This window comes from Micropterus salmoides, unplaced genomic scaffold, assembly GCF_014851395.1.
Source record: "Micropterus salmoides isolate LMB-PRFRI ecotype aquatic unplaced genomic scaffold, ASM1485139v1 Ms_hic_scaffold_2, whole genome shotgun sequence".
Classification (NCBI taxonomy): Eukaryota; Metazoa; Chordata; class Actinopteri; order Centrarchiformes; family Centrarchidae; genus Micropterus; species Micropterus salmoides.
The window spans coordinates 52495446-52520578 of record NW_024041150.1 but is presented as its reverse complement, the minus strand read 5'-3'; the positions used below and the strand labels follow the sequence as shown (position 1 = coordinate 52520578).

Sequence of the window (25133 nt, the reverse complement as noted above, 5' to 3'; positions counted from 1 at the left end):
CTGGGTCCTAGGGACGTACATCGCTCTGAGGGACAGCAGTCTCTGCTGGGACCACAGGAGGATCTGATGTGCCAGTTTGCATAACGGGCGTTAGCGCAGACCCCCCTGGTGATTCAAACAGGCCACCACTGCCATATTGTCGGTTCTGACAAGGACGTGGCGACCGCGGAGGGTGGGCAGAAAACTCCTCAGAGCTCTGAATACCACCAACATTTCCAGGCAATTTATGTGCCAGGAGAAATGATGCTCCTGCCAGGAGCCTCTCGCAAAGCAGCCGTCCATGACCGCACCCCATCCCATGAGTGAGGCGTCTGTCGAAATAATTGTTCGGCGACAGATCGCTCCCAACACGGGACCTTGGGACAGGAACCAAGATTTCCTCCATACAGACAGGGAACGAAGGCACTTGCTCTTAACCTGTATCACACGGAGCAGATTTCCCCTCGGGGAGAATCTCTCATGCACAGTATTCCAGAAGGTATTATACTGGACTACTCGAAACCTCAGGACCTCTTACACAACTCATTGTGTAAATCAGGGAAGAATGGCAAGGCCCGGCACCACTCACAGGGCATGAGTGTCCCCAGCCGTGATGTAGCGCGGGCATGGGAAACACACTGCCTGAACTGCTCACCAGCCATCTCCTCTGCCAGACTTCCTTCCAGGTAAGAAATTTCTTTGTGGTTGTAATTCTTTCGTAGTTTCAAACATGCCAGAGTGCCTGCTGAATAGAAAAAGGCTAATGTGTCCTGTGTGTCGGCGTGCTAATGTACGCCTCCGGTTACGCCGTCACACGCTACAGTTCTAGCAACACCAATAGGATTGGAGTAGTTTCATTCATGATTTCAGCCCTGCCATGCCCAGAGGCGTTCCGATAGATACCCACACCGACGCAGTTCGAGTTCCCTCCAAGGGAAACAGGACAGTAAAAGTTACAGTGCAAGTTATCAATAAAAAGAATAATAATTAATTTAATTTAATAGAACTAACTGCAGACCTGCAGTTATCTGGGAGTTTGTTCCAAATATATACGGAGCATAATAACTGAACGCTTGATGTTTAGTTTTGACTCTGGGGACAGAAAGCAGACCTGCCCCAGACCACATGAGAGGTCAGGATGGTTCGTAACGAAGCAGAAGATCGGAAATGTATTTTGGCCCTAAACAGGAAGCCAATGTAAAGACCTCAGAACTGGAGTGATGTGATCCACCTTTTTGATCTTAGTGAGGACTCGAGCAGCAGCGTTCTGAATCAGCTGCAGCTGTCTGATGGATTTCTTAGGGAGCCTGTAAGGACACTGTTACAGTAGTCGAGTCGACTGAAGATAAATGCATGGATAAGCTTTTCCAGGTCCTGCTGAGACATAAGTCCTTTAATCCTTGATATATTCTTCAGGTGATAGTAGGCTGACTTTGTAATTGTCGTAATGTGGCTACTCAAATTCAGGTCTGAGTCCATGACTACACCAAGATTTCTGGCTTGATTTGTGGTTCTTAACATTACAGATTGAAGTCGAGCACTGACTTTCAATCGTTCCTCCCTGGCTCCAAAACCAATAACTTCAGTTTTATCCTTGTTTAATTGAAGAAAATTCTGGCACATCCAATCGTTGACCTGCTCAATACAGTTACTCAGCGCCTGTATGGGTTCATAGTCCCCTGGTGAAATGGTTATGTAAATCTGTGTCATCTGCATAATTAAGGTAACATAGAACGTAAATGCTAAGTTCTAAGTTGTCAATAATCATAACCCATTAATGCAGAACAATGAGTGAATCATTGAAAGTTTGCTGTAGCACGTCAAACGTTCACCAGTACGGTTTCTCTCTAGTGTGAACGCGTCTGTGCTTTACCAAGCCACTTGATGTAGTGAAAGCATTCCCACACTGGTCACACCAGTATGGTTTCTCTCCAGTGTGAATGCGCCTGTGCTTTGCCAGGTCACCTGTTGTAGCGAAAGCTTTCCCACACTGGTCACAGCTGAACGGTTTCTCTCCAGTGTGAACACGCTGGTGCTTTGCCAGGTCACCTGTTGTAGCGAAAGCTTTCCCACACTGGTCACAGCTGTACGGTTTCTCTCCAGTGTGAACACGCAGGTGCTTTGCCAGGTCACCTGTTCTAGCGAAAGCTTTCCCACACTGATCACAGCTGTACGGTTTCTCTCCAGTGTGAACACGTCTGTGGATTTCTAGGCTTCCTGACTGAGTAAAAGTTTTCCCACACAGGTCACATCTGTATGGTCTCTTTCCAGTGTGAATACGTCTGTGGACTTCTAGGCTACCTGACTGAGTAAAAGTTTTCCCACACTGGTCACATCTGTATGGTCTCTTTCCAGTGTGAATACGTCTGTGGACTTCTAGGCTACCTGACTGAGTAAAAGTTTTCCGACACTGGTCACAGCTGTACAGTTTCTCTCCAGTGTGAACTCTCTGATGAATCTGTAAATGCCCAGATCTTTTGAAGGATTTGTCACAGTGCCGACAGTGGTGACGTTTGAGTTCTTCTCTTCCTCTCCGTTTCTATATTAACAAACAGACATACAGAGAGAAAGACAGTAAGTGAAAAGTCATGATGGAGCGAGCTATCTAGAACCATAAATTATATTCAGAGCATGTCTGTGGAACAAAAACCACAATGTTACGGTTTGACTACTGCATTACCACCTGTGACAACCAGCTGCAGGGGTGTGTCCACAGAGGGGCCTGGGGTGGCACCGACCTCTATCGGAATTTGACTGATCATCACAGATACTGACATTTCTTATAAATTGAGCCACATCACATTAAAGAGTTGCATTATGGGAAATATAAGGTCCCGTCTTAAAGCTTGACCTATACCACAACCTAAGGCTGTTTTCCAAACCGCCTACTGTACTAGTAGTACGTAGTGATTTGACCTAAATGTAGTATGAAGACTGCATACAAAAGCAATGTCCACAGTGTACCAAAAATGCCCGGATGGTGTACGGATTTGAAAAATAACTAGCATTGGACCAGTCTACCTCACGGTCTGCGTTCCATAATGAAAAGCGCTGGAATGATCGTAACCGGTAAAAATGACCTTCCCTGGCAGTCTGGTGGGAATTTCTCTAAGTATCTAGGTGTTTCTTTTTAATGCAGACTATGCAGACCCGTATCTCTGAGCGAGCGAAAGTTTTTTTTCCCTCCGCTGCCGTGTGTGTGGAGACAGACGCGCTGCTGTGGAGGATGAAAACTGAAAAACGTAGAAACCTGGAGAAAATACAGCTAAAAAAACTGACTACAACACTACAAACGTGGTAGCTAACTGCTGTAAGAATTTAGTTGTAAATTCAGTGTTTAGATATATAGAGCTGGAGACATCTAGCAGCATCGTTAGCTTTGATGTCCGTGGGATTTCCCGCGACGCACAGTCCTTGCTGGTTCAAGAGCGAGGTAATTCATTTAAAACTGTTTGTTCATTTTTTTTCACATTACTGCAAAAGGTAGATTTATTTTGCACTGAGAGAAAGTACTGAACGTTGCATACGGTCTGATATATGTTTTGGTTTTAGAAGACCTTGTGTCTTTACTGGGCGCCGCCATTTTGGGTGGGTGTGTCCAGCCGCTCTGGTGAAATTGGTGAGGATGTTAATTTTCAAATTAGGATTTTCACTTGGCAGGAGAGGGTGTCGACGTTTTGTGTTATGTCAGAGCACTGAATACTTCTTATAAATACATGTACAAAACAGTAACATTAGTTCTGAAGTCGAGACACTTGCTTGATTTTTTTTTTTTATCTAACAGTGGCGTTAAAAACGTTCTAACGTTATGCTTTGTAAAAATCATCCTCATTGCTGCTGTTATGAATACGTGATCAGTAAAAATGTCGGGAGGGACCTGCTTTGTGTTTTTAAAATAGCTTATATCCATAGACTATATGATACAGCATCCTGGTCTGACAGGCTGCAGTGTTTGCAGTTTGGCTGGTTGTTGACTCCTCGGGTTCCAGTAAGTGGATTAATTTCTAAAACGCGCTGCTGAACAGGGTTCCCGTCACTTTTCAGGATGGGGTGTGACCACCTCGTCAAGGAGGTCTTGGTACGCTTTCAAGCAAACTCTGGTGCAGTTCGCTTGTGGTGTGAAAACAAACAAACCAACCACAGGATTTTATGATAAGCATTATTTCCAAAGCTAAACGGCTAATAAATCCATCGTCTGACTGCAAGACGTGTTCAGCGATTTTATAATTGATCTGTATAAGCCGGTATGTTTATGAAAATCATTTGGTAACGTATACTTGGCAGCGCCGATATTTCCCCTGATTAATAGGTTCAAATTTGTCAAAAAAGGAGTGCCAGTAGTACTCTGTTTACCCTGTCAGTTCTTCAAGTCCATAAAACATTTGTGACAGCGATACCACAGTAGGCTATGCTGTCGGCCAACGGGCCCCGAATTATTACTGAATGTCCTGTTTTTACGTTATTATTCATAATAGGCCATGTGGTCGATCTGCTGTCTAATGTTACTAATCATGCTTGATGATAGATCAGAAGCATTAAAGTGCTGCAGAAACTTCGTCGGTCACTGGAGTTCCCCCCCCCATGTGGGTCCTGATGATGCAGGATGACAATCGCCAAAGCTGTCCAATCAACAAGTTACCTGTACGACTGTGTAACTTCATGTTTACTTCTCTTGGTTCGTTTGTAAAACTGCAGTGTGAACATGAACGGATGAGAACTAAAATACAAGAGTGTATAATTTTTCTCACTTGGTCCAAATGAACCGAACTACAGATGTGAAAGCACCCTCAGAATCTGGAAATAGGGAATGTTCAACATTATTGCATAAAAGAATGAAAATTAATTATCAGAATTGTTGCTTGTTAATTATCTGATCAAGCAGATAATTACTTTAATAGTCTATTCAGCTTTATGGAAGATGTGCCTTATTTTGTGTTGAACTTGAATTGTAATAATGGAGTTGTATTCATATTTTTGAGTACTACTATCTGAAAATGGGCTTTTTTAAATTTTAAGTAGAGTAGTAGTAATTTTGTTGAGTGAGTTTCCTTTAGGCACTAGGTGTCCTGTCTTTGTGTTTGTCTTGCAGGATGTGGTTCTGGGAGGTCGTCATCAGCGGCATGAGTCACACCTGGGCCTGAATGGTTGGGAGCTATAAAGCTTTTTCCATGCAAGCTCGTCTTGTCTCCCGTCAGTTTCCACAAATATTTTGAGTATTCTGAACTTACTCTGGTTTAAAGTGCAGGAAGTCAGTAATTCGGGATTTCCTGTGTCATCAATTTTTTCCCCAAGATGTTACAGGCATTTGGGATGCTCAAAAAGTCACAAAACTTTGGCTCAATAGTTCCCTGTACAAAATTTCAACAAAGCAGCCCCGGGTTTTAACTAGTTGTAAACTGGGAAGCAGATCGATCATCGCTAGACTTCTAACTATTCTTCGTGGAACAATATCCTAAAGACATCAGGAAGCCATTTAAAATTTTCAACTGATCAACTTCAAATCTGGGCAGCACAATACTAGGGGTGGGGGGGAAATCGATACGGCATAGTATGTGATATTTGCCATGGCGATACTGTATCGATACATGGACGCCAAGTATCAATATTTTATTATATACATTGCAGAAAGGAGTTTTTACTTTTTGGCACTAGAATAATAAAATCTATTGCTTTTTTAGTCCACTAGAAAACTTAACAGGACCATAATATCGTATCGTGGGGCCTCTGGTGATTCCCACCTCTACACAATACAGGTTAGAGTTTGTTTGAAACTAACAACCAGGTGGCTTGCTGAAAAGTGCTACCGTAGCAAAAACTGATAGATTCTCCCACTACAAATTAATTTTATATTGCACCACTCCACACTCCAAGTGTACTGTAAGAATAGGAGAAGCATATTTTGATACTATAACGTACATTTATGGGCGATATGGACCAAAAAGTCATGCATTGTAAATATGGTAAGAAAGTAAATAAAGGAGAGAAGAGTCTAAATTCTTTGTGTTTTAATTAAGTTCTTTGTGTTTTAATATTGCAATATGAAGGGGCGTAGGCATTTGCTAGCTTGTTATACCTACAACTGACAGTGCGCACAACGAGCTAGCTTTATCCTAATTTCAACCACCGTCTCGATGGCGTGCCTAACAGCAAAGTAGCAGATATTTTCCACATCCAGCAGTTAAAGCAAAAACGTCATTCATGCAGAGACGTGTTTGTGTCCTAGGTATTTACCCCATTGATGTGATATGTACTATGAGCCCTTACTAGTATTTATTGCTGCTCTTACTAGTATGTATTGTCAGTTGTAGATCTGTAGTTGATGCTCTGTTGATGCTTGTATGTTTTTCCTCAAATATAAGTCACTTTGGATTAAAGAGTCTGCCAAATTAGAAAATGTAAATGTTTTTTGTTAATGTTTGCCCTTTCTGGAATAATCATTATCAGGTATAACATACATTAAATATTCTGACAACAAGAGCTACAGACTGAGATGGACAGCAGAACTGTCTTGACCTCAAACCCTCCAAAACAAAGGAGCTGGTTTTTAACTTTGCAACTCTGTTAGTCAACAACCAGCCAATAGAAAGGCTGACTCATCCCTCAGGACAATAACTGATCACAAACTTACCTTCCAACTTATTTACTTACAACCTTTTACTACAGAGATGTGATGTGTTTTCAATCACAAGCACAAATCAAGCTCCTAACAGAAAGTTATTTGAGTTGAACTTTAGTGGAGCAGTTACAGCAACACTGGAATAATCTGCCAACCTGGGCCCTGGCAGCCAAAAACCAACCAACCCAAAAGCAAAATTATCTGCAAAGAAACTACAAGCATCAACAAGCAGCAGTGAAGTTAACATGAAATCCTCCTCACAGATCAATCAGACGGATCATTGTTTGTTCTGCGCGCTCCGCCATGACAAGTGCTGCATCGCGCATGCGCAACGCGGGAAAATGCCGACAGTCACAGCACAAAGAAAAGAGAAACGCTCGTGAGTTTTTCTTTCAGCTTCCTCTCTTCAAGATGAAAACAGGAACCACGGAGACACTTTGGAAATCAAACCACGTCAACACAAACCCTGGAGCGGGTTTTCAGGCTCTGATCTCTAACAACAGAATGAACGGATGATACACGGACCCTCGAGACTCTTCCTCGTGTCTTTAGTCTCGTGATGAAGTCATGAACACTGACCTGAACATCGGCGCTATCAGAGCACGAGGCTGCTGTTTGGCTCCTGTGGTCCGGGTTCTGGTTCTCCATCGTCCTGCAGGTCTCCGCTGTGACTGGTGGACCGTGTTGTCCTGGACTGAGTCTGGATTCTGGTCTCGGAGCTCTTCAGGCTGAGATACAGGAGCGCTGCGGGATCCCGCGGAGTGTTCTCGCGATGTCACGGCGTCTCGCCCCGCCCCTTAGTTACTGTCGCTAAGGCCGTTTAGAAACATGGCTCCTTGATTTCAGGCAGAAGATGAAGTTTAGTTAGTTGGTTTCCTGAAACCAGCTGATCATATTTGATGTGTATGAGGGAGTGTGCTTCACACAGAGCAGAGTTTTAATGAAGCGCTTGTTATTATCACATCAGAGGCTCATGAAAATATCCTGCTGAATTTTTGTACAACAAAGACAGAAATAACTTCATGTGTCACATTTAATGTTGAATTTACAGGAAGGCAGAATCATTAAGAATTAGTCGTAGACAGCGTTTCACAAAGTTTCTAAAGTGTCCTCTGAAACTGCAGGATTGTTGAAGGGAGTCTGGGACTTTCTCCCCGGGCCACAAAGGAGTAGCTATATTATGGTTACTGTTTAAATGGAGAAATCAGATGAAACAGACAGTTTGTTCACAAACATCTGCTGCTTCTCTCGGCAGCTAAGAGAGTCCAAACACATCATTAACATCACAGTGAAGCTGTTTGTTCACTTAACGGGCCATCGTGTGTTTGTCCAGGTTGGCTCTCTATTCAAATGGGGATCAGCTGCTTGAAAAGGCGACTGACGCACATTTTCACCTCTCTTCAGGTGATCAGCTTGAATAGGAGGCAGAGAGCTGAACATGTGGACATCAGCTGGCTATTCAGCTGCATTAATGAGCAGCCCAAACAGATGCAAACACAAAGCCACTGAAGGAAAACTGTGTGTTGTGAATGTAGCCTGCAAACCTCTTTAGTCTCCGTTAATACAGAAGAAATTAGAAATATAATAATAATCCTTATTTTTATAATAATAATAATAATCCTCATTTGTAGAGCACTTTTCAAAAACAAGTTACAAAGTGCTTTAACAAGTGTAAAGAATAATACAAAAAAAGATAAGAGCATGAAAATTTATATAAAATTAGTAAAATACAATAAAATAAAAGGGATAAAATAAAGTCAAATAAGATCGGGAAAAGCTCTCCTATAAAAGTATGTTTTAAGAAGGGACTTAAAAGAGTTCACTGACTCAGCCGACCTGATTTCCTCGAGTAGGCTGTTCCAGAGCCTCGGGGCCCTGACAGCAAACGCTCTGTCCCCTTTAGTTTTCAGTCGAGACTCTGGAACAGACAACAGACCTCTGCCCGAGGATCTCAAGGTACGTGCTGGTGCGTATGGGACTAAAAGGTCAGAAATATAACAAGGTGAGAGGCCATGAAGAGCTTTAAAAGTGATCAATAGAATTTTAAAGTCAATTCTAAAACATACTGGGAGCCAGTGTAATGAAGCTAAAATAGGAGTAATGTGGTCATATTTCTTTGTTCTGGTTAAAAGCCGGGCAGCTGAGTTCTGGACAGTCTGGAGTCGATCAATAGATTTTTGGGTTAAACAGGTGAAAAGGCTGTTGCAATAATCCAGGCGTGATGAGATGAAGGCGTGTAAAATGGTCTCGGTGTCCTTAAAAGTTAACATAGATCGAATTTTAGCTATATTTCCAAGTTGATAAAAACATGACTGAACAAGCTTTGTGGTGTGCTGCTCGAAATTTAAATTACTATCAAACCAAACACCAAGGTTCTTTGTCACAGGCTTAATGTGATTTACTAGGGAACCAGCAGATGGCAGTATTTGATTTGCCATCTGCTGAGACCCGATGACCAGGATTTCTGTTTTGTCTGAGTTCAGCTGGAGGAAATTATTTGACATCCATTTTTTAACTTCACAAAGGCAGTTGTTAAGTGAACTCAGCATTCCAGGGTCTGTGGATCTGACGGGCAAGTATATTTGTGTGTCATCAGCATAAATATGAAAAGAAATGCCATGTTTATGGATAATATGTCCAAGGGGAAGCAGATACAAGGAAAACAAAATGGGTCCTAAGACCGACCCCTGAGGCACACCATATTTAACTGGACAGAACGAGGAGACATAGTTGTTTACAGACACGCAAAACATCCTATTTGACAGGTAGGATGAAAACCATTCTAGAGCAGTACCAGAGATCCCCACCCAGTGCCTCAGTCTGTCTAACATGATGTTGTGATCAATGGTGTCAAAAGCAGCTCTAAGGTCCAGGAGTACAAGGACTGAGCACATGCCTTCATCAGCAGACATTAAAAGGTCATTGGTGACTTTAAGCAGGGCAGTCTCAGTGCTGTGGTACTTCCTAAAACCAGACTGAAACTTTTCAAATAATTTGTTATTTTCCAGCACAGTGAGCAGCTGTTTGGACACAATTCTTTCTAGAATCTTTGCAATAAAAGGCAGTTTTGAAATTGGTCTAAAATTATGTGGGAGGGAGGGATCTAAACCACGTTTCTTTAAAAGTGGGTTCACGCAAGCCGTTTTAAAATAATCAGGGACACAACCAGTAGATAGGGAGCTGTTGAAAACAGAGATCAAATGGGGCCCAACAGAATCTATTACTTTCAGTAAAAACTTTGTAGGTATTCTATCAAGTGGGCTGGAGGACACTCATTTGTGATACTGTTTTTAAAAGCTCAGACAAGTCGATGGGATAAAACTGGTTAAAACCCTGTTGTTGCTGGTGAGGAACCTCTGAGTAAGAGGCTGCGGGGGTAATAGAGGCTCTGATTGACACCACCTTATTGGTAAAATAAGATAAAAACAATTCACAGTCATGATTACTTCCAGCTGAGGCACAAGGAGGGGTTGGGTTTACCAGCTGATCCACAGTCTTAAACAGAAACCTGGGATTGTGTTTATGTGTAGTAATGAGTTCAGAAAAATAGTGTGTTCTCGCATCCTTAACCAAGTTATTGTAGTTAATTAATAAATCTTCAGACTGAGGTAATGGACTTGGAGACTGGATTTTTTCCATCTGCGCTCTGCTTTCCTGCATTCCCTTTTGAGACTGCGAATGCTGTCATTTATCCAGGGTTGCTTACTAGCTTTAGACGTAGGCCTAACCTTTAGAGGAGCAGTAATATTTAGTGACGACAAGCAGATATGATTGAAGTGATCGACCAGATTGTTGGTGTTGGAATCAGACAGGTGTTGGCTTTGGCTCTGAAAGAATGCGCAAAACTTTGAAACACTTTGTTCATTAAAGATGCGACAACACACGGAGCTTGGTGAGGCGGCATGAGTAACAGGCGAATCGCAGCTAAAAACAATACATCTGTGGTCAGATATGGTCATGTCCACTAATTCCACAGAGGAAATGCTGACACCCAGGGTAAAAACCAAGTCCAGTGTATGACCACGGTTATGTGTTTGCCCTTTGACATGTTGTTTGAAGTTAAAAGAAGTGGCCATATTTAAAAAGTCAGTTGCATTAACATTGTTGGGGTCATCAACATGAATATTAAAATCGCCACAAAGAACAATTCTGTCATAATTTAAAACCAGAGTAGATAAAAATTCAGGAAGTTCTGATAAAAATCCTCCAGGCGGTTTTGGGGGGTGATAAATTATAACAAATATGATAGGTTGCAGCCCTCCAACTTTAAGAGTGAGAACTTCAAAGGAGTTAAATTCATCACAGCGTACTTGATGGCATTTTAAATTTTCCTATACACGCTCACTAGCCCACCACCACGACCACTGACCCTCGGTTGACTAAAACAATCATATTGAGGCGGACACAGTTCAGCTAGCTGGCTATAGTCATTCATCTGCAACCAGGATTCAGTTAAAAACATAAAATCTAGATTTGCAGACAAGATAAAATCATTTAAGATAAAAGTCTTACTTGAAAGTGATCTCACATTGAAGAGAGCCATTTTAAATGAGTTTGTTCTGGGTGCTGGAGTTGGTGCAGTTGTCCTAATCCTTAAGAGATTACTATATTTCTGTGTTGGATGTGCACATTTCGGTTTACTGGTCTATGCGTGATGATGACAGGAATAGAAGTCTGTGGAACAGCGCTGGGAGCAGACGGCTTTACATGCCAGCAGGTGGAGACAGTTTTTGTGGCAGTGAGGCAGAGATCTGTTCAGTGACCGGTGGTGCGTCCAGGTGTGCTGCATGAATGATTAGTCATTCACGTAAGTCATGTGTGGACCGCACCACATGCTGTATGTGAGCAGCTAACATTTCTGAGCCCCGTTTGTTTGGGTGAAGTCCGTCTGTCTTAAAAAGAGACATTCTTTGCCAGAAAATATTAAAATTATCCACATAAAACACACGGTGAGCCCTGCAGGCGGACTGGAGCCAGTCGTGGAGGCCAAGGAGTCTACTGAAGCGGCCAGCACCGCAACCGACTGTGGGAATGGGACCAGAGATAAAAACAGACTTTCCGCACTGCTTTAAAAAGTTAAGAAGACGGTTAAAATCTAATTTTGTCAGCTCAGACTGGTGAAGAGCTGTGTCATTTGTTCCCACATGGACTATCACTCTTGTGATGGAGGACGGGAGCGACGGCATCAGGTCCTGGAGTTTTTTTAAAATGACAGCCGAGGTGGCACCGGGGAAGCAGCGAGTGGTAGCGTTAAAGAAACGGATGTTTCTGGTTATGGAGTTGCAGGTGCATCAGCTGGATGGACCGGAGTGTCGTTAGACAAGGCTGCATAGCGGTTGGAGAGGCCGATGTCCGGAGGAGAGGCAGCCCCATCCGAGCCTCTCTTGCAGCCACGGACCACCACTTCAGCCCAGGTTGACTGATGCTTCGGAGTCGAGCAGGATGAAAGCCTGGGAAGACTAGAGGGGTCCCAAAACACGGTGTCCTGGATGTTAGCGGTTGTGCTAAGAGAAACAATCTGTTTGGCTTGTACTGAAGCCACATCCATAAAGCCAGTCAGCAGGGAATCTTTCTCTTTGAGTTCCTCTGAAAGTCGTCGGATGTCTTCCATGAGGTCAGCAATCTTCTTGTTCGCTTTCTTAAGGAGTGTGCAGTCCTCATGGGGCAGAGTTATCTCGGCTTGCATAGTCACCGGAGCTTTGTTGCGATCAGTAGCGTTGATCGCGTTTTTACGGTCATCTAGCTTAAAATCCATGTCGGATGACTAAAATCCTTAACCCACGTAAAACTTAAAATAAAGTTAAGTTAAATAAAAAGGATATAAAAAATGTAACGAAAAAAGAGTGGATTAAAACTGGATAAGAGTCCGGTTCAAGACGGAGCTTCCGACAGGTGGCTACAGACGCCAACGCATGCGCAGAGTGCAGATTACGTCAGCAATTACGTCAGAGATCTTGTGACAAGATGATGCAAGCATACATGACCAAGAGGACAGGTAAACGAGAAGTAAGAGTTTTCATAACAACAACATGTTGATGTGATGCTCACTTAATAAATAAATGCTGGTAGTTGGGAATAATATTTGTGGAGGATCTCTTCTCTGTGGCAGCAGCAGGTACTAAAACACAGAGTACAACAGAGCAACACAAACCTGATAGGCCTATAAATGTTTACATGTTTTCCCCACATCTCGGTTTAATTTGACGTGACAGTCACATGTCTGTGATCATATTCGGGCCACATACAGTCTGATCTTATAGCAGCCACAGACTTTCCAGACTTTATTTTGAGGAAGTTTATCTGAAGAATATTTCCATTTGATGGAACGGTGCAGCCATAAAAACATGGAGGATCTGGTTTGAATCTCTCACTCAGTGATGACATCATATAGCCGAACTTCACTGAAGAGCTGGAACAAGTTGAACACAATAAATATGAGATGCTGTCAGACGAGTGTTTGTTTCTTCAGCTTCAGAGTCATTAATGTGAAATGTAAAATGTTTGTGCTGTTAAAATCTGTGAATAACAACAACCTTACTGGGCTGCTGATCTTCCATTATAGCAGGACTGGTTGTTTCTATTAAAGGTAACAGGACACAAACCCTCTGCACACAGTTTGCTCCTCCAGTGACTTTAAAGTGAAAACTATCATCTGTTGAACAAACTGAAGCTCCTCTGCTGCCTCCTGCTGGCTGCTTCCTGTCACTGTCAGTCTGTTCGTCCCTCAGGACAAACTGGAGAGCTCCTCACAAAACATTCACATTAACACAACAGCTACATTTACTACACTGCTGTACTCAAGTACAACACTCAGGTACTTTTACTTTACTTTCTACTTCTGCTCCACATCTCAGAGGGAAATATTGAACTTTTACTTCACTACATTTATCTGGTAGCTTTAGGTACTAGTTACTTTACAAATTAGGACTTTTTAGTGTTTAAATATGTTTTGTTATTAGTTAAACTCCCAAAAGTTTATATAATTATTATTTTAAGTTTTCTTTTACACGACATAAATCCTCCACACCAGACTCTGCTACTGAAAATCTCTGATACAAAACGAGCTCCAGCTCAACAACTACAGCAGTAAAATCCTGCTTTTACATTAATTAGACATTAAAATAACAGAAACGTCATATAATTAATATCTTAATGTTAAAAAAAAAATCAACACTCCCTGATGAGATACGAAGTAACTTACTATCACATTTTGATGGCGGGGTCATCACCATGGAGACGGGAAGGTTCATTTCCTGCAGTCAGAGCAGGTTAGAAAGAAAATGATCTTCAGATCTATGTAGTGACGTCTGTGACTGTCTCTGATGCTGTACGTCTTTTTGTTCTGTTTGTGTTTCTAAACCAAAAATCTTTCTTTACCAAGATCATCATAGACAAACGTCTCCAATATTGACAGCAGAACTGATGCTCGTTGATACTGCAGCCTTAATGCAGCCCCAGGTTGTGGTACCAATTTTGAGAGTAATTTATAAAACTTTATAGATTTATTTTCAACCCAGCGCCCTCACAGACCTGACGGGATGATGGTGAACAACATGTCGTGGTACATGTGATTGGCCGTCTGAGGTTACGCCTACTGATTTGTGGTGGAAATGGTAAATTTCCTTCTGAAGAAATTAAGAAATAAAGACGTTACAACAAACAGGTGTCTTTGTGATATTTATTAAAGTAAGAATAACAGAGTGATTCAGCTGAAGGGCAGAGCTCATACACCAGAGGGCTGTTAGAGGGTCTGACCCAGAGAAACAGAGAAGACATTTAATGCTAGAGAATAATTGTGGAGTCCAACAGAAAAGCCTTTCTCAGCCTTGAGCCACAGTGGAAACTCCTTTCTCACAGGAAAGCATGAAACAAAACAATCTCACAGAAGGTCATTATATCAAAACACTGGTACACTTAGTGGAAATTATAACATCACATAAGATGAGCAAAGAACATAAAGTAATGACATATAGAGGATTAATAAAAGTACATATACAGGGTATATACACAAGTATCCTGAAGTAAAACACCCTGTAAGACCTTTTTAATGTATTATAAGACGGCCGCGAATTGTGAAATTTAAATATATTCAATCAAATTTTTATGGCCTATATGTGACCAGGTTGTAATCTCTTCTAAAAGCTGAGGCATTCACCAACCTTCTCAGTCTGTATAGACCTGTTTTCTTTGTGAAGAACTGGTCAAATTTCCTGCGAAAATCCATTGTCTTAAATCGGCTATGACGTTTATGTTTGCAACATTACTGAAAATCATGTGAACAGAGTGATTTTGTGTTTTAGTTGTTTCAAAGTAGATAATGTTTGCTTGCATGCACTGACCAGTTGATAACTACCTGACATAGTTGTAATTTATTTTCAGGCATAAATGTGGAAAGGGTGAACTGTTGGTTGCAATCTGAACCCTTACTGCTAGAAGCCACTAGAAACTACACAATGAACCTTTAACTTACTATAAATTGATTTTGAGACTGTAAAAGTAAACAGTCTTTCATCAACTACTGTATCAATACAACATAATTCAAAAACCCCAGAAGGGAACAAAGCTGAAGAGAATAAAAAGAGTGATGATAACGTTGGTAGTGTAGGCGGTGTAGCACACAGACATTTGTGATCAGCTGCTGCTGTCTGCATCCTAAAGATTAAAGGAGGCGGCTAGAAGGAGCACATATTGGCACAATGGCATCCTGGCTCTGGCTAAATCTACATCAGCTAGTATAAATGAATCTATAATATTTTACAAGTATACTGTTAATGTTACTATATTCATTATAATCGAATACAGTTTACCACTATTATAATATTAATTCCAGTTACTGCAGTTTCATTTTGGGGTTGTTTTTTATTCATTAACTTGTTCAAGAAAAATGCTCTAGGCTGCATGGTAGTTAGTCTCCAACTTTAATTTTAAGTAGGCTACTAACTCGTCAGTAATCATAACTATTTATGCAGAACGATTTCAACTTTTGAATAGTTTGCTGTAGCACATCAAACTTTTGTCCCGCTCCATTCAGGCTGTGATAGATCTGATCACAAAAAGTGACACTGACGAGCGCTTCGGCTTTATGAAAAGGTGAAAATGTTTCAATAAAAGGCACAGAGTTAGCTAAATAGCCAGCTAACGTTAGCCAAACGTTGTTTATATTTTCCCTGTTGTCTTCTGCAGAGGTGGGACCAAGTCATCGTTTTACAAGTCCGAGTCAAGTTTCAAGTCCAAAGTCGAGTCCCAAGTCTTAAACTTTGAGTTTGAGTCCTTAACAAGTCATAATGCGCTCTTACTCAAATTTAAAACCATTTCAAAAGTTTTTTCAAAAAATGTAATGAATGAATCATTAGCCTGTACAGAAAGAAGGCAGAGGAGCTGTTACAAACAACAAATGTTCTATAATTTCCTGAATTAAATTAAATGTTCATGTAGGGCTGCTAATTATTTTGGTCAATACTGAGATCACAAATATGTAACAGGTTTACTTTCTCATTGCCTTATGAAACATCAAACTATTGGACCCTTAAAATGTAATACTTTCTTTTTCAAAACTAGGCTACTATATATGCTCTATATGCTATATATACTCAAAAATCCCAAATAGCCCATGAAATAAGAAACAATAATCCAATATGATGAACTTAAAGCAGCATCTAGAGCGCAAAAGGACAACAGCAGTGTAGTTTCCTCCAAGATGACAGCTTTTGGTGATGGATGGGTCACTGAGGGGGCAGTGTGTGTGTAGGTAAGAAAACCAGCCACAAAATTGGTTTATTACCTTTTAAGACCCCGGATGTAGGTAAAATCTATATGTTTCCATTTCAGTTGCCCCCTTGACCATGGTCACATTGACTTTATAACAAACTGTCATATCCTCAATCAACCTAATTTAATTTTGTGGAGTACACATGTATTATGTTTTATAATTTCTGTGAATATAATCCAATTCATCTTATTTCCATCCTGCACGGACACCTTATTTTTAAAACCGGACGTTGTCACATGTGTATCCTTGAGCTAAATTCATCAAGTCCAACCCAATTTGATAAATAATGTATGTGGTTCTCCTATTGCGTAACATGAAGACTTCACAGCCTCTCTTCAGGTAGGACTCTCACAATCACACACTTGTCTTTGTAAATAGAGAAACTGACAGGATAAAGTCTCCAACCTGCCTGGCAGTTCTCTCTGGTTCGTTTCAGTTTTGAATATGTGTGCACGCCAAATTTAGGTGCGGCTAGCTTAATCGACGTCTCAGAAACGAGTGACAAACACTCAGACCATTTGTTGCTTTTTCTAAGATGTCAGCCACAGATGGTGTGGATGTGCTAGGAGACAATTCAGCAGAACAGTGTCTACAAACGGCAATTTTTGTGTCTTTCTCTGACATTTTAAAATGCTTCCCCACTGCAGACATGTCAACGTAATTGTTCTGTAAAATTTAATTGGTCACTGAAAATGCTATTTTTGCCATTTTCAGCCAATTCATTTCAGTGGCCGAACAATCGGTGCTTCTCTGCCTTTGCTGTCTGTACCTCTGTGTGTTACCTCTGTGTGTATATATTGCGCAGGCTGTTCACCCATCTCTCTCTCACCCTGAGCCACTTTTCTGCCTCTTAAAAGGAAGTTTATCCTTGCCGCTGTCGCTTAGTGCTGATCTTAGTGGGAATTGTTGGGTTTCTGTAACTAATATCATAGAGTACAGTCTAGACCTGCTCTTTTATGAGAAGCTCTATGAGATAACTGTTAATTATGCTGTGAAAATAATAAAATTGAACTGAATTTATAAACCCTTTGAACTGACACTTTCCAGCTCTTTCCAAATCAAACTTCCTCAGCTGTCATCACAGTCACATGATAACAGGTGGTTGTATTCAGGGCAGCAGGAAACAGCTAGCTTGGCTCTGTGAAAACTGTCACACTGATGCTTTGTGAATGCATTTGTGTCAGGGTTCTTCTCCTGTTGTGAACACGTTGGTGAATTTTTAGGGTACCTGATTGGGCGAAACGTTTTCCACACTGTTCACACCAGTACGGTTTCTCTCCAGTGTGAACACGTTGGTGAGTTTTTAGGTGACTTGATGTAGCGAAGGTTTTTCCACACTGTTCACACCAGTGAGGTTTCTCTCCAGTGTGAACACGTTGGTGGCTTTGCAGGGCACCTGATCGAGAAAAGGTTTTTTCACACTGTTCACACCAGTACGGTTTCTCTCCAGTGTGAACACGTTGGTGTGTTTTCAGGTCACTTGATACAGTGAAAGTTTTCCCACACTGGTCACAGCTGTATGGTTTCTCTCCAGTGTGAACACGTTGGTGTTTTTTTAGGTTACCTGATGTAGTGAAAGCTTTCCCACACTGGTCACACCTGTACGGTTTCTCTCCAGTGTGAACACGTTGGTGTGTTTTCAGGTCACCTGATGTAGTGAAAGTTTTCCCACACTGGTCACAGCTGTATGGTTTCTCTCCAGTGTGAACACGTTGGTGTATTTTTAGGTTACCTGATGCAGTGAAAGTTTTCCCACACTGGTCACACCAGTACGGTTTCTCTCCAGTGTGAACACGTTGGTGGTGTTTTAGGTGACCTGATGAAGTGAAAGTTTTCCCACACAGTTCACACCTGTACAGTTTCTCTCCAGTGTGAACTCTATGATGAATCTTCAAAGATCCACATCTTGTGAAGGATTTGTCACAGTGCTGACAGCGGTGACATTTGATTCCATCTCTTCCTCTCCTTTTCTGTATCAACAGAGACACAGTGAGATGTCATGGTGGAGCGAGCTGTCTAAAACCATAAATGACATTAGAGCACATCTTTGAAATCACATGCTAACCTACTGTACCACATGAAGTTATCAATAAAAAGAAAATAATAATTAATTAATTTAATTTAATAGAACTAACTGCAGACCTGCTGTTATCTGGGAGTTTGTTCCAATATATACGGAGCATAATAACTGAACGCTGCTTCTCTATGTTTAGTTTTGACTCTGGGGACAGAAAGCAGACCTGCCCCAGACCACCTGAGAGGTCTGGATGGTTCGTAACGAAGCAGAAGATCGTGCAGAAGCAGAAGACTGCATACAAAAGCAATGTCCACAGTGTACCAAAAATACCCGGATGGTGTACTGATTTGAAAAATAACTAGCATTGGACCAGTCTACCTCACGGTCTGCGTTCCATAATGAGAAGCGCTGGAATGATCGTAACCGGTAAAAATGACCTTCCCTGGCAGTCTGGTGGGAATTTCTCTAAGTATCTAGGTGTTTCTTTTTAATGCAGACTATGCAGACCCGTATCTCTGAGCGAGCGAAAGTTTTTTTTTCTCCGCTGCCGTGTGTGTGGAGACAGACGCGCTGCTGTGGAGGATGAAAACTGAAAAACGTAGAAACCTGGAGAAAATACAGCTAAAAAAACTGACTACACTGGGGCTAGCTTCAACACTACAAACGTGGTAGCTAACTGCTGTAAGAATTTAGTTGTAAATTCAGTGTTTAGATATATAGAGCTGGAGACATCTAGCAGCATCGGTAGCTTTGATGTCCGTGGGATTTCCCGCGACGCACAGTCCTTGCTGGTTCAAGAGCGAGGTAATTCATTTAAAACTGTTTTTGTTCATTCTTTTTCACATTACTGCAAAAGGTAGATTTATTTTGCACTGAGAGAAAGTACTGAACGTTGCATACGGTCTGATATGTTTTGGTTTTAGAAGACCTTGTGGCTTTACTGGGCGCCGCCATTTTGGGTGTGTGTCCTGTGACATTTTGTGTTATGTCAGAGCACGGAATACTTCTTATAAATACATGTACAAAACAGTAACATTAGTTCTGAAGTAGAGACACTTGCTTGAACAGTGGCGTTAAAAACGTTCTAACGTTATGCTTTGTAAAAATCATCCTCATTGCTGCTGTTATGAATACGTGATCAGTAAAAATGTCGGGAGGGACCTGCTTTGTGTTTTTAAAATAGCTTATATCCATAGACTATATGATACAGCATCCTGGTCTGACAGGCTGCAGTGTTTGCAGTTTGGCTGGTTGTTGACTCCTCGGGTTCCAGGTAAGTGGATTAATTTCTAAAACGCGCTGCTGAACAGGGTTCCCGTCACTTTTCAGGATGGGGTGTGACCACCTCGTCAAGGAGGTCTTGGTACGCTTTCAAGCAAACTCTGGTGCAGTTCGCTTGTGGTGTGAAAACAAACAAACCAACCACAGGATTTTATGATAAGCATTATTTCCAAAGCTAAACGGCTAATAAATCCATCGTCTGACTGCAAGACGTGTTCAGCGATTTTATAATTGATCTGTATAAGCCGGTATGTTTATGAAAATCATTTGGTAACGTATACTTGGCAGCGCCGATATTTCCCCTGATTAATAGGTTCAAATTTGTCAAAAAAGGAGTGCCATTAGTACTCTGTTTACCCTGTCAGTTCTTCAAGTCCATAAAACATTTGTGACAGCGATACCACAGTAGGCCTATGCTGTCGGCCAACGGGCCCCGAATTATTACTGTATGTCCTGTTTTTACGTTATTATTCATAATAGGCCATGTGGTCGATCTGCTGTCTAATGTTACTAATCATGCTTATGATGACTTTGTGAGCTCTTTGCGATACTGATCAGAAGCATTAAAGTGCTGCAGAAACTTCGTCGGTCACTGGAGTTTTTTCCCCCCCATGTGGGTCCTGATGATGCAGGATGACAATCGCCAAAGCTGTCCAATCAACAAGTTACCTGTACGTCTGTGTAACTTCATGTTTACTTCTCTTGGTTCGTTTGTAAAACTGCAGTGTGAACATGAACCGGACAAGAACTAAAATACAAGAGTGTATAATTTTTCTCACTTGGTCCGGACCAAATGAACCGAACTACAGATGTGAAAGCACCCTCAGAATCTGGAAATAGGGAATGTTCAACATTATTGCATAAAAGAATGAAAACTAATTATCAGAATTGTTGCTGATCAAGCAGTCAATTACTTTAATAGTCTATTCAGCTTTATGGAAGATGTGCCTTATTTTGTGTTGAACTTGAATTGTAATAATGGAGTTGTATTCATATTTTTGAGTACTACTATCTGAAAATAGGCATTTTTTAAATTTTAAGTAGAGTAGTAGTAATTTTGTTGAGTGAGTTTCCTTTAGGCACTTGGTGTCCTGTCTCTCTCATCACGGGTGCAGCTGTTGATTGCTTTTGTGTTCTTACCGACGTTTCACACACCGGCATGACTGATACTGATTCACACCTTATCATGTTTGTTGAATCTTAATTTGTAAAATAAATTGTTACTTTTTCCATGCAAGCTCGTCTTGTCTCCCATCAGTTTCCACAAATATAAATAGGAGAAGCATATTTTGATACTATAAACGTACATTTATTATTACCCCTGGACCCCTGGGCTGAGCGATATGGACCAAAAAGTCATGCATTGTAAATAAGGTAAGAAAGTAAATAAAGGAGAGAAGAGTCTAAATTCTTTGTGTTTTAATATTGCAATATGAAGAGGCGTAGGCATTTGCTAGCTTGTTATACCTACAACTGACAGTGCGCACAACGAGCTAGCTTTATCCTAATTTCAGCCACCGTCTCGACGGCGTGCCTAACAGCAAAGTAGCAGATATTTTCCACATCCAGCAGTTAAAGAAAAAACGTCATTCATGCAGAGACGTGTTTGTGTCCGCTGAAGAATGTGCCACTACCAGAGACACCAATACACTGTCACCTCATACATAACTTTGAGTGACACTCGAGAGTGAGAGTGGCGCTGTAATGGCGACGGGTGGAGAGCGTCCTGTGGCGTGTTAAGTTTGTGTAGTTACACAGTAAGTGTGTTCCTGAGTGCAAGTGTCTGGTTTTTGATCAGCCCAAAAGGACTCATGTCCCTCCATTACTCAGTGACCTCCACTGGCTCCCCGTGGCCTCCAGAATCAGATTCAAGTCACTAATGCTGCATACAGAGTGACTACTGGGTCTGCACCATCTACCTAAACTCCATGATACAAACTTACGTTCCTTCTCGGCCGCTACGCTCCTCCAACGAACGCCGCCTGGCTCTGCCATCCCTTCACACAAAGCAATCCCAGTCCCGGCTATTCTCATCTGTGACACCACGATGGTGGAACGAGCTACCACACGCCATCAGAGCAGGGGCGTCCCTCTCTAACATCAAGAAGCTCTTCCGAGAACATTTCCTCTTATAACACCACTAACTCCTAACATCTAACATGCACTTCCTGTGCTCTTCTTCTTCTATCCCCTACAATGATCTTGTATTGATTGAACTCTTACTTCCTCCCCTAGGTATTTACCCCATTGATGTGATATGTACTATGAGCCTTTACTAGTATTTATTGCTGCTCTTACTAGTATGTATTGTCAGTTGTAGATCTGTAGTTGATGCTTCTATGTTGTTCCTCAAATTCACTTTGGGTCTGCCAAATTAGAAAATGTAAATGTTTTTTGTTAATGTTTGCCCTTCATGGACATAATCATTATCACAAGATCTCTGACGTAATTGCTGACGTAATCTGCACTCTGCGCATGCGTTGGCGTCTGTAGCCACCTGTCGGAAGCTCCGTCTTAAACCAAACTCTTATCCAGTTTTAATCCACTCTTTTTTTTTTCCGTTACATTTTTTATATCCTTTTTATTTAACTTAACTTTATTTAAGTTTTACGTGGGTTAAGGATTTTAGTCATCCGACATGGATTTTAAACTAGATGACCGTAAAAACGCGATCAACGCTACTGATCGCAACAAAGCTCCGGTGACTATGCAAGCCGAGATAACTCTGCCCCATGAGGACTGCTCACTCCTTAAGAAAGCAAACAAGAAGATTGCTGACCTTATGGAAGACATCCGACGACTCAAAGAGAAAGATTCCCTGCTGACTGGCTTTATGGATGTAGCTTCAGTACAAGCCAAACAGATTGTTTCTCTTAGCGCAACCGCTAACATCCAGGACACCGTGTTTTGGGACCCCTCTAGTCTTCCCAGGCTTTCATCCTGCTCGACTCCGAAGCATCAGTCAACCTGGGCTGAAGTGGTGGTCCGTGGCTGCAAGAGAGGCTCGGATGGGGCTGCCTCTCCTCCGCACATCGGCCTCTCCAACCGCTATGCAGCCCTGTTTAACGACACTCCGGTCCATCCAGCGGATTCACCTGCGGCTTCGAGTCTCCCTGATACGGATCTCTTTCGGCGCACAGTGCCTGCCGACACTGTTGCATCTCCTCCACCGGCTACATCTCCTGCACTGGGCCGCCGGTCTGCCGCCGGGCCTGATCGGCGGCCGTCATCCCGGTCAAAAACCTCCGCTTCCCGACGTAGGATCCTGAAGGAGGCTGTGCTCAGACGCTCCGGAGGCCGTCTCTACCCTGCACCGTCGGGTAGCCCTTCTCTCAGGTCTGTTACTGCTACTCCAACACAACACTCGGCAGCTCACACACTCCATCCTCAGTCCGCACGCAGTGTTGAAGCAGATTCTGCTCAGTCCTGCTCTGGATCCCAACAACCAGCATCTCCTCGTCCTCTTTTCTCCCCAACCACACTAATAATTGGTGACTCCATAACCAGAAACATCTGTTTCTTTAACGCTACCACTCGCTGCTTCCCCGGTGCCACCACGGCTGTCATTTTAAAAAAAACTCCAGGACCTGATGCCGTCGCTCCCGTCCTCCATCACAAGAGTGATAGTCCATGTGGGAACAAATGACACAGCTCTTCGGCAGTCTGAGCTGACAAAATTAGATTTTAACCGTCTTCTTAACTTTTTAAAGCAGTGTGGAAAGTCCGTTTTTATCTCTGGGTCCCATTCCCACAGTCGGTCGCAGTGCTGGCCGCTTCAGTAGACTCCTTGGCCTCCACGACTTTTATCAACTTAGAAATATAGCTAAAATTCGATCTATGTTAACTTTTAAGGACACCGAGACCATTTTACACGCCTTCATCTCATCACGCCTGGATTATTGCAACAGCCTTTTCACCTGTTTAACCCAAAAATCTACTGATCGACTCCAGACTGTCCAGAACTCAGCTGCCAGGCTTTTAACCAGAACGAAGAAATATGACTCCTATTTTAGCTTCATTACACTGGCTCCCAGTATGTTTTAGAATTGACTTTAAAATTCTATTGATCACTTTTAAAGCTCTTCATGGCCTCTCGCCTTGTTATATTTCTGACCTTTTAGTCCCATACGCACCAGCACGTACCTTGAGATCCTCGGGCAGAGGTCTGTTGTCTGTTCCAGAGTCTCGACTGAAAACTAAAGGGGACAGAGCGTTTGCTGTCAGGGCCCCGAGGCTCTGGAACAGCCTGCCCGAGGAAATCAGGTCGGCTGAGTCAGTGAACTCTTTTAAGTCCCTTCTTAAAACATACTTTATAGGAGAGCTTTTCCCGATCTTATTTGACTTTATTTTATCCCTTTTATATGATTGTATTTTACTAATTTTATATTAAATTTTCATGCTCTTATCTTTTTTGTATTAGTCTTTACACTTGTTAAAGCACTTTGTAACTTGTTTTTGAAAAGTGCTCTACAAATAAGGATTATTATTATTATTATTATTATTATTATTATTATTATTATTATTATTATTATTATTATTATTATTAGATATAACATACATTCAATATTCTGACAACACTGGACACCACTAACTCACTAAGAGAGCTACAGACTGAGATGGACAGCAGAACTGTCTTGACCTCAAACCCTCCAAAACAGGAGCTGGTTTTTAACTTTGCAACTCTGTTAGTCAACAACCAGCCAATAGAAAGGCTGACTCATCCCTCAGGACAATAACTGATCACAAACTTATCTTCCAACTTATTTACTTACAACCTTTTACTACAGAGATGTGATGTGTTTTCAATCACAAGCACAAATCAAGCTCCTAACAGAAAGTTATTTGAGTTGAACTTTAGTGGAGCAGTTACAGCAACACTGGAATAATCCTGCCAACCTGGGCCCTGGCAGCCAAAAACCAACCAACCCAAAAGCAAAATTATCTGCAAAGAAACTACAAGCATCAACAAGCAGCAGTGAAGTTAACATGAAATCCTCCTCACAGATCAATCAGACGGATCATTGTTTGTTCTGCGCGCTCCGCCATGACAAGTGCTGCATCGCGCATGCGCAACGCGGGAAAATGCCGACAGTCACAGCACAAAGAAAAGAGAAACGCTCGTGAGTTTTTCTTTCAGCTTCCTCTCTTCAAGATGAAAACAGGAACCACGGAGACACTTTGGAAATCAAACCACGTCAACACAAACCCTGGAGCGGGTTTTCAGGCTCTGATCTCTAACAACAGAATGAACGGATGATACACGGACCCTCGAGACTCTTCCTCGTGTCTTTAGTCTCGTGATGAAGTCATGAACACTGACCTGAACATCGGTGCTATCGGAGCACGAGGCTGCTGTTTGGCTCCTGTGGTCCGGGTTCTGGTTCTCCATCGTCCTGCAGGTCTCCGCTGTGACTGGTGGACCGTGTTGTCCTGGACTGACTCTGGATTCTGGTCTCGGAGCTCTTCAGGCT

General features: G+C 42.0%; 2 protein-coding genes across 2 annotated transcripts in view; both read right to left on the bottom strand.

Moving 5' to 3' along the window:
• The window catches only part of LOC119912613 (butyrophilin-like protein 2), a 566400-nt gene that overhangs the window by 145197 nt on the left and 396070 nt on the right, over positions 1–25133 (bottom strand). The window lies entirely within an intron of this gene.
• Positions 1670–25133, bottom strand: part of LOC119913346 (zinc finger protein 883-like) — a 37227-nt gene continuing 13763 nt past the window's right edge. The window contains exons 3-5 of the mRNA XM_038732759.1: positions 17593–18310; positions 11368–11378; positions 1670–2437 (exon numbers count right to left, since the gene is read on the bottom strand). Coding sequence (XP_038588687.1) covers positions 1808–2437; positions 11368–11378; positions 17593–18310 — 1359 coding nt within the window. The 3' untranslated portion in view covers positions 1670–1807. The remainder of the gene's footprint in view (positions 2438–11367; positions 11379–17592; positions 18311–25133) is intronic.